The sequence below is a fragment of the Lacerta agilis genome, chromosome 2, assembly GCF_009819535.1.
Source record: "Lacerta agilis isolate rLacAgi1 chromosome 2, rLacAgi1.pri, whole genome shotgun sequence".
NCBI classification, from domain to species: domain Eukaryota; kingdom Metazoa; phylum Chordata; class Lepidosauria; order Squamata; family Lacertidae; genus Lacerta; species Lacerta agilis.
Window position 1 is genome coordinate 57161209 of NC_046313.1, and position 10157 is coordinate 57171365.

Genomic DNA, 10157 nt, shown 5'->3' on the forward strand with positions numbered 1-10157 from the left:
TCTAAATAATTATGTTTTTGACTGACAGTCTCTCAAGAGTTTCAACATCTTGAAATTGACTTTTCCTCCTTAAGGTTCCTCTATAATCACATTATGTCGCAATTTAGGTGTGTTGGGATTATGTTCAATTAGCCAATCAGCCAGCCATGTCTATAGAAGAAAACGAAGAAACAGGTTATCTTCAATTTCATTTCCATATGAACAAAAGATTTGCTGATTGGAAGAATTCAAATCCTACATCTCTGCATATCAAATCTCACTCAGAATGAACCCAATTTGCCCAGCTTCCCTAAATAATACCCATTTCCTCAACTGATTCTTAAAGGGGGAACTCTTCTTAAAACCAATACACTTTGTTTCCAATGATTCCAACCTTTTTTTTTTTGAAAATGAACCTGTTTGTCTGAGCAGTTGAGGAAGGAGGCAGACAGTCTAGACTGCTCCTTACATGCAAAGAATACTGGTACTTGATCATGGGTATTGTGGCTTGATGGATCCAAACTAAATATGCAGATAGAGAAATACTGCTCTTATCTGCTGTCATTCTTTCTTTTGCATTCCCATTCTTGATACCACAAGGGCCAACTCCTCATAGGCAGCAGGGATGGAATTAGGTCCCCCCACACCAACCCGAGGCCATCAGTTGTGTTCTCATGTTAGCAATAGGACACTAGGCTTGATAGTAGCAGTCATTGTGATACATACAAAAGGATCTGCTGGTTTCCTCTTGCACAGTTCTGTAAGTCCTTTCAGCAGGGTAGGGGTGACATAAAGGCTCAGGTAATCCTTAGCAGCTTGCCCGACTGGGATTGGTTCAATAACCACTAGAAAAAGGAATTACATATTTTACTGTAAACTTATTGAACTAGATTCAGCTAAAGAGCCCTGCTAGTGGAAACCTGGGGCAATCAATTCTGCTAGCACAGTAAGACTTCTTCCTTCTTTCCCTGCTCCCCAAAGTGGCTCTGGAACAGCACAAGGAGGCAGATCACTCCACCAGGCAAGGAGAAATGCTTATGCTGACAGAGCAATCGGCTTAGCACAATGTTGAATTCCTCCCACAGATATAAAACTATATAATCTATTACCATCAAATGTTGAACCTATTTTATGCTTGTTCTCTATAGTTATTAGCAATGTTGTAAGAACGCAACCAAGCTATTTTATTTCTCACAAAACAATGCAGCAAACAGATACAGTGTGTTGCTCCCAATGTCATTCAATGCGAAACTTTACTGAATTCATTGTCTCATCACATAATGAAGTCGTTCTACAGAAACAAATAATAATAACTGACCTTGGGATAGTGGTGGGAAAAGCTATCCTAAGCCACCTCTAATTCATTAGATAATGAATAAAGGTATTTCCAGATGGTCAGTTTCTAACATGATAAATGTGTAGTCAGTACTCACTGGCTATATGAAATCCTGGTATTTTCTTTCAAATGGTTCAGATTATGTCCCCCTGCCCCCAGACCCTGTTCAGATAACAAGACTGGAAGTAGACCTCATGCTCATAGAGTGTAATGTCTGAATTAGAAGAGCCTATCCTAAGAGCCCTGCTGGATCAGACCAAAGTCTAGCATCCTGTTCTCGCAACTGCCAGCCAGATGTCCATGGGAGCTCACAGCAGGACCTGAGTGTGAGTGTCTTCTCTTCTCTTGTGACCCCCAGAAACTGGTACTCAGAGGCATACTGCTTTCAACAGTGGAGGACAATAGCCATCATGGTTAGTAGACATTGATCGCTTTATCCTCTGTGAATTTGTCTAATCTTTTGAGAGCTGTCCAAGTTCGCGGCCACTGCTTCATCTTGTGGGAGCGAACTCCATAGTTTAACTATGCACTGTGTGGAAGGACTTTATTTCATCTGTCATGAATCTTCCAACATTCAGTTTTGTTGGAGGACCCCAAATTCTAGTATTATGAGGGGGACAAACTTCTCTTCATCTCCTTTTCCACACCACATATAATCCCATGCACCTCTATCATGTTCCATCCTTTTTCTAAACTTATTAAATCCCCAAATATTGTAAGCTTTCCAGCCTCTTGAATTGTCTGCCCCTTTCTGAAGCTTTTCCAGTTCTATGGCATCCTTTTTGAGGTAAGGCAACTAGAAGAGTACAGACTGTGATCACACCACAGATTTGTATAATGGCTTTATCATACTGGCAGTTTTATTTTCAATCCCTTTTCTAATGATTCCTATGCACATTGGGTCAACATCTTAATTCAGCTATCCACTATGACTCCCAAGGTCCTCACTCCTGGTCAGTCACCGCCAATTCAGACCCCATGAGTTATATGTGGTATTAATCCCCCCCTTACATGCATCACTTGTTTACATTGAATTGCATTTGCCATTTACCACACATTCACTCAGTTTGCAGAGTTTCTTTTGGAGCTCTTCTCGGTGGCTTTCTGTTTTAACCATGCCGAACAATAATCATAAGCACTACTTGTGATGTTAGATCTGGCCATGGTGATGCATGCCTTAGTTACATACCGGTTGGACTTACAGGCACGTCCAACTCTATAGAGACTGTGATTTACTCCCAGTATAATAAAACTGGCAGTGATCTAAAAAAACAAAACAAAAACCATGCCGAACAATTTGGTATCATCAGCAAACTTGGCACCTTGCTGCTCACCTCTAACTCTAGTTCATTTATGAATAAAATAATAACACAATTCCCCATACCAATACTTGAGGGCTCCATTTTCTACTGTTTATCTTATCTCCAGTGCTATTTATTATCTACATGAAGCCGTTGGGAGCGGTCAATGGGAGTTTGGGGGCAAGGTGTCATCAGTATGATGATGACACTTAGCTCTATTTCTCCATAATATCTTAATCAGGAGAGGCCTTGCAGTCCCTGGGCCATTGCCTGATTACAGTGGTGAAATGGATGAGGAAAAATAAGCTGAGCTTGAATCCTGGCAAGACAGAGGGACTGTGGCTGAGCAGTTCCACACTTCCCTGCCATTTCAAGAACCTCAATATAGTTTTCCTGTTGAATGTGAAAATAACTGAAAATCTGGTTGTTAACATTCATTTAAACAAAAACTGCAAGGCTTCAGGTAGCATGAACACAGCACATGGATAAACCTTAGATTTGTTTATCTTATTAAAAGACCTTAAGGCTAAAGGAGCCATAGGGGCTGATTCTTCAGCACACTATTGATGCAGGACGAAGTAGATTGGGGTTATCTACTTTGGAACTTGTATCAAAGGGAAAGATTAACATATAATCTATCCAATTTGTAAGAGAAAACGTATTTTATCTCCAGGGGAGTGGCTAGCGCCAGCCACATAAAGAACTTCTACTATTCTATGGGAGGGGCAGAATTGTGAGTGAAACCACTGCTGCTCCCGAGCGCACTGAGAGAAAAACAAGCTGTAGCGATGGCTGTTTCACCAGCAATATACCGCTGAGTGAAACTGCCATCCCAACTCTGCCCTCATACCAGTGCAGAGGGAGAAACAAGCTGCACTGAAAGGTAGACTATATTTGAATGAGGCAGGTGTGGAGGGAGGGAGAAAATAGATGGTTTTCCTCTATGTAATGCTAATTCTAGATGGCAATAATTATGTACCTTCAGGAAACATGAACCGGATCTCTCTTTCAGCTGAGGAAAAGCTGGTACTGCCATGAAGTCCATTCCTTAGATCATCTGTCCCGTAAATTGCTCTTAAGCTACAAACCATAGAGACATGTTAATATATTCAGTCACTGGTACAATAATAAACTTCTAATTAACATGTTTAATTGGGTTTTTTAATATACAAAATAACTTGGTCTTTTAAATTGAAAAAATGTGCATAAAAATAGTAAGTCACATATATAACGTAAAGATTGCCTCTGCTACTTCACTCCATTATTACTCTGCTCCTTTCTCCAATAGCAATCAACCTATAGATGTATCCTAAATTGAAGAAGTATAGGTGGCACAGACTGCTCAGGCTGACTGTATCTAGGCCTTACATGCATGGGCTTGAATTTTTTTTAATATGCTTGATCTGGAAGTCAAGAAGCAGCTAGGATATGGTAGAACCAAGGTTCTTGATGGAGGGCAGCCATGCCTGTAGAATACCCCCACCCTCTGCCAGTAGAAATCCATTTGCCTGGTACAGGCATCCCAATGGGCAGAGGTTACATCTGTTGCCAAAGTGCCTGGCAGAATGCCCCTGAAAGGGTATGCAAGCAGGGGGAGGGGTGTGCTTGGTCACATCAAAGCCCCACTCAAAGCCAAAACTAGGTGGATCCTTTGCCAATGAAAGGGCTGGCAGAAGTGGAAACAACGGGCAGGCCTGATTTGGGAATAACCAACCCCACCCTTCCTGACAATAGCATGGGAGTGCTCTTGGATGCAGCAGAGCACCGTGGCCAATCAATGCACAGTAGCACATAAACCCTGGGTATATAAACCTTTCATGTGTCAAATGCATAGCTACAAACACAAATGGTGGTGTGTGGGTGGCCGCAGGGAGTGTGGTGACCGTGCTCTTGGAATCTTGCTGTGGCTATGTGCATTTGTTTATGGTGTCACCCTGAAGCACGTGAGACGTGTATGTGTTGCTGATTAAGGCAGTTGTGTTGAATGAGGCAGGCATGCTTGCTGGGTGGCGTGTTTAGATTGGCGGTTGCTGGTGGAATTGCCATGGATGCCATGGACACGTCTTTGTGGCATCTACTGAGCTTTGGGGCTTTCCCCTGGCTATGGCCCCAGCAGCTAACAGAGTTAGGAGGTAGTAGTGTTTGCGCTGGCAGTTTGTCAGTGGTCACACTGCATGATGGAGTCCCATAATTTGATTTGCTCTGCCTGTAAACCTTAAAAAATGAATTTGCGATAAGCTGGCCTTGTGAATTATTTCGAGCTGCACTGTCACAACCCTATACCCATTTTGTAAAAGAACGGTTATAACACTGAAAATATTACGTCCATTAACTTCAGCTGGACTATTTGGGAGTAGGTGGTTCGTAAGTCCTGTGAATGGAGTACTTTACCTGTCAGGAAAATTTTCCCTGGCTACTATGGTATTTGAGGGCCCAAGCAGGTCCTTCCAATGTGAGATACCATTATGCCGAGCGAGAACCATCGCAACTAAAGGTCCAGAACTCATATAAGATGTTAAGTTAGGAAAGAACATTTTTCCATACTGTTCTACGTAGAAGTTGCTACACTGCTCTGGGCTTAGTTGGAGCTTTCGTTTCTATAAAAAAAGGAGAGAGGGAAAGAGAAATAGTTCCTTAAAACCATTGTTCCAAGATAATAAAACATTACAGTTAGCATGAACATCTTATTACTTAAGTAATGGGTTTATGGGGTGCTAGCGGAGGGGTAGTACCTCTCATGGGGGACATATCATGTTTCTTCTGGGATAGTTTGTCCACCTTTGGTCCCCACCCTGCACTCAGCTCTCACCTGTGGCTCCTAGAACCTGTCAGCATGTGACAGCAGCCACATCATGGAAAATGGCTTTGACTGGCCGGCTAAACCATGTGAGAGTAACTGATGGGTCAAAAAAACCCTTGGTGAGTTAGGGACTTCCCTGCATGTGAAGAGAGGCTCTGGCAGATTGAGCAGGTGGGATCAACGAGAAAGAAGGCAAATTGTGCACATGCTGTAGATGGAAGTGAGGGGCAGATGGGGTTTGTCAACCTGGTAAGGTAGCCTACCTAGGAAAAGGAAAACTAATTCTAAACCTCTGCTGCCTTTTGCTATATCTTTGGGAGAAATCCAGAGTGGAGACTCTAAGATGGTGAGATAGTGCCTTGTGTGTCTTCTTCCGGCAATTCCTGCAGCCAAGCTGGTGCCAAACATATTGCTCTGCTTTCCTCTGGACTACATCAGCAAGGCTGAGAGGGAGTCTTGTCTGGGCAGCCTAGGACCTCCATACACGCTCCGCAGGTGGGCACCCCAGGAAGGTCACTTAGGAGCTACTAATGCAGCATTTTGATTTCAACCGTGGAGGTGCACTCTCTTTTTTTTTTTAATAAGAATTTATTGGTTTTTTAAAGAATATAAAAAAGAATAAACATACAAAATACAATACAAAATACAAAACAAAACACTACTACAATACACTACAAAACCAAAATACAAAAACAAAACCTAACAAAAAGACATTTATTTTAACTATACTTATCTTATTTATAATCTTATTTTGGGACTTCCTCACGTCCTCTCTTCTGCTTTAATTTCAAATATACTATAGTAACTTTGTAACATTTTTAATTTCTTCTTCTTCCAATATTCTTAATCCTTATCTATCATCATATATCCATAAACTTATTCCTAACAAAATAAACATAACACTATTCTAACTTCTTACATCCTACTTTCACAGGAGGTGCACTCTCAAGACAGACGAATGGTGGCAAGCATTGGTCTTTATTTTCCAGCAATTTCTTTTCCAGTGCCAGTCCTACAAGTGAGGAGACCACCTCAGGCAACACGAGGTGAAGCAGTGGCATCCTGGCTGTTCATCCTAAGCTCCCTCACCCCAAGCCATTCCCCTCTGACTAGAGTTGTGTATGCATGGCCCCCCTAAACTAGCCTGAAGTGCTGGGGAATATGCTAACCCTTCACAATTGTGAAAGTAAGATTCAGCTGCTAGTCCAGTCAGTTGCCAGTACATGGAATGGGGAGCAGATGCTTTCTTGTCCTTACCCTAGGCAGCAAAAGACCCTGCTTTCCCAATACTTCTACAGTACAGCCTGATACCTGTCCTAGGCTCAAAAGTGAAGGGAGCAAAGAAAAATGCAGACAAGACTGTGCTTGAGATTTTGATCAATGGACGCCACCTGGAGTTCAATGGAGGAATTACCAATGATCCAGTTTTGGGCTTTTAATACTATTGATGTTGATCACAGGGTGCTGGTGACCTGGATTATTCCCACCTCTCTCCTCCTGCCATATCCCTGCATGGTTCCCTTTCATGTTTACTACGTTTTGCCGGAACCACACAAGCATGAAAAGCAATTTCTGTGAAGCAGCTCCCTACATGGTTGTGGCAATTTTCCTATTATATCGCATCACCACAAATTATATTTTTCAAGCATTTGTGGACGTACTTCACACAACTATCCTGCAGCAAGTTTCATGCAGTTGCACTTCTAAGCAGCTAAGCCACATGGTGCCGGTGTAAATCAGGCCAATATGAGGCAATTTGGTAAGCCTGTTTGGAAATATGGAGTCCGATGCCATCAGTAAGTTGATGAATGATGATATCCAGATCTCTTTCTTTTTCCTCTAAAAGATAGAGCACCTGCTTTCCACAATGAAAGTGCAAGGTGCAGTCCTTGGCATCTCAAGGTAGGGTTAAAAAAGACACTCATGACTGAAACCATGGAAGACCACTGTCACTCGGTGTTGAAAATCCTGAGCTAAGCGGACCAGTGGTCTAACTTGTCATAAGGCAGCTTCTGATATCTCATCTGAGATCATAGGAAGATCTGTAAGCAGTTGTGGTTAGAGTTTTTGCCAATATCAGAAATTTATACAGAAAGGGTCAATCCATTCTCAATATTCACATTATCTGATACAAATCAAACATATGAATTCAACTCAGCTCTCTTGGCTCATGGTAAGTTTCCTTTTCTTTGTAATAAAGCATATTACTGTTCAAATTCTGTGCTAGTATAACAAGTGAAATATATTATACCGAGAAGAAATGTTTTGGGAAGAACAATTATTAACCACTTGTTTGCAAAACTGAAACTGCATGTTTTTTTCCCCTTAAACGAGACTACAGTATACAGGTAGCTGTGCAATAGCGACATCAAGTGGCCAGTTTCAAGCATTAGTTTGTTATTGCAATACAGTACTTTCCCTAAACGCTAACTTGGCATGGTTATGGAAGCAGCATTAAGTTTCAGCGGTCTTAGCCAACAGCAAACATCTGCCAACACATTTGAACAACAAAAATATTTGTTATGATGGTGCGTGAATAATGGCGTATGATGAGTCTGAACTGGTGTTTACCTATTTTAAGTTTATTTTGAGTACTGTTAGACAGAAGCATGTTAATTTGACATGGAGGTTGCTTCTAGACAGGTGCTTATTGTGGGATAGGTGCTGCTGGTGCATGCAAGCTTTTTGCTGCATCTACACAATGTCTGTGGCATCAAAGTCCTAGCCCATATCTTGCACACACCTACCTATTTAATTCGGTTTCATCATTTCTACAGAAAATCCATTGTTAAAAAAAGAACTGATGCCTATGACCTGTTTGTGATATATGAACATTTTGTTTAAGTTACTGCCTTGAAGAAACCATAAAACTCTGGAGGTAGCGGAGAAAACCAGGTAGCGGCTTCAGCTGGCAGGGCTGCCTACCACTCACTGCAGAGCAAGAAGGATCATGACTTTTGATATTTTCATTGTGATTGTATTAATGCATTTTCACTGATGTTACTTATAAGTCACCTGCAAAAGTTATATCCTGGAAGGCAAGATATAAATACATAATATGAATAAACAAATAAACAAAAGCATATTCTATAGAGTGTTTTATCTGAACACAAAAATGTGTGTTTATTATAGAGATTTTATAGAGACTGCTTGGTATGACTAGCAGATCAAAAGCCTAATTTTAAATCAGTTCTTGTTATTAATATACAGTGGTGCCTCGCTAGACGAATGCCTCGCAAGACGAAAAACTCGCTAGACGAAGGCATTCGTCTAGCGGGAGGCTGCCCCGCAAGACGAAAACGTCTATGGGGTTGCCTCGCAAGACGAAAAATTTTCGTCTTTTTTTTTTCGTCCAGCGAAAGCGCGGCTGTCACGAATTATTTTCGTCTAGCGGGGCACCACTGTACCAAAAAACACACACACCAAGAACTCTGGCCAGAAATTTCAATACTAGGAATAAATCCTACTCATGTGGTGCAGTCAAATAAAGGTATATATTCTAGTAAGAGTTGCAGGATTGTAAATTCTAACAGAAAAACAGCTTTAAAGTCACATATATAATTCATTACAATGTAGAACATAAGAGGTTTGACTCAACAACAAATGATGTATAAATCCATATCCAAAGGTATTCAAAAAGTCGTTTTGTATGTGGAGCCGGAGTCGAGAGTCGATTCAAAGAAAGAACCCAGGACAGAGCCCTGTTTCGGTATGAACGTTTTCGTCAGCTGGGAATATCAATATTCCTAGTATTGAAATTTCTGGCCAGAGTTCTTGGTGTGTGTGCAGTTGACTACGTAAAACGTGGTTCTTTTCAGGTTACCTGAACAATGGTGAATCCAGATCTGAGAATGATATCTTCTATTTCTTCTTCTTTGTTGATTATATCTGGTTTAATGATTGCCAGGGTTCTTTCAACGTAAATCTGAGGGTCGGGCATTAACGCCTGCATCTTGGCAGTTAAAATCCAAGTCCTCTTCTCTCTCTGAAATGATAACATGTGTTACCACCACTACATTTTACTCTCTTGTCAGGAGGGTGAATTAAAATTCATCTGGCCGCTTCAGGGTAATTACAGCACTCCCAAGATTACATTCTCCTCTGCCAACCTGTCTGAACACACAACCCAGATCCTACGTGTGCATTTACTTGGAAGGAAGCCCTACTCTATCCCAGAGAAGTAGGTCTGGAGCTCCTGCCTCAAGGCTGCCGCCTTTTAATGGTTTTGTGAGCAGCTGCTTAACAGCCAGCTACCCTCGCCGAGTTACAGACCTGCAAAAAAAAGGGTCACCTGCAGTTAACTTGCAATCTTACTCGCCTCTGTGCATAACAAGCTGCCCATTGTGAACCCAGACCCAATCCTATGCATGCTCACTTGGGAATAAATCCCGCTATATTGGGCGCAGAACGGGGCTACTTCTCGGTTACGATGCGCAAGATTTACTCTCTCTCTCCCCTTTGTCCCCTCTTCCCCTAGTGGTCGTCTCGCCCATCGTTGCTCCTCCAAGCTGCCTGGACCTGTCCATTGTGAGAACGAGGTAGCAACCCGCCCCTTCTGTGATCATCCTGCCCCGAGGGCCAAAATGAGCAAGCTGGATGATCTCACCCCGTTATGAGGTCCCAGAGTCCCTCCTCTTCCTCCACGCAGACGTCACTCCGACCCGCGAGGAGTCCCCTCTACGCGCTGACTGATTAGCCCAAGGAACCCCAGGCACGGTTGCCGGGCAACCGAAGAAACCGA

General features: G+C 42.2%; 1 protein-coding gene across 1 annotated transcript; it reads right to left on the reverse strand.

Moving 5' to 3' along the window:
• Positions 1-10157, reverse strand: NME5 (NME/NM23 family member 5). Its single transcript, XM_033140179.1, has 6 exons — positions 10023-10157; positions 9240-9401; positions 5008-5213; positions 3596-3696; positions 706-824; positions 1-150 (listed from the first exon to the last, which is right to left on the reverse strand). Exons 2-6 carry the CDS (start codon positions 9366-9368, stop codon positions 70-72), a joined length of 636 nt encoding a protein of 211 aa, XP_032996070.1. The 5' UTR covers positions 9369-9401; positions 10023-10157; the 3' UTR covers positions 1-69.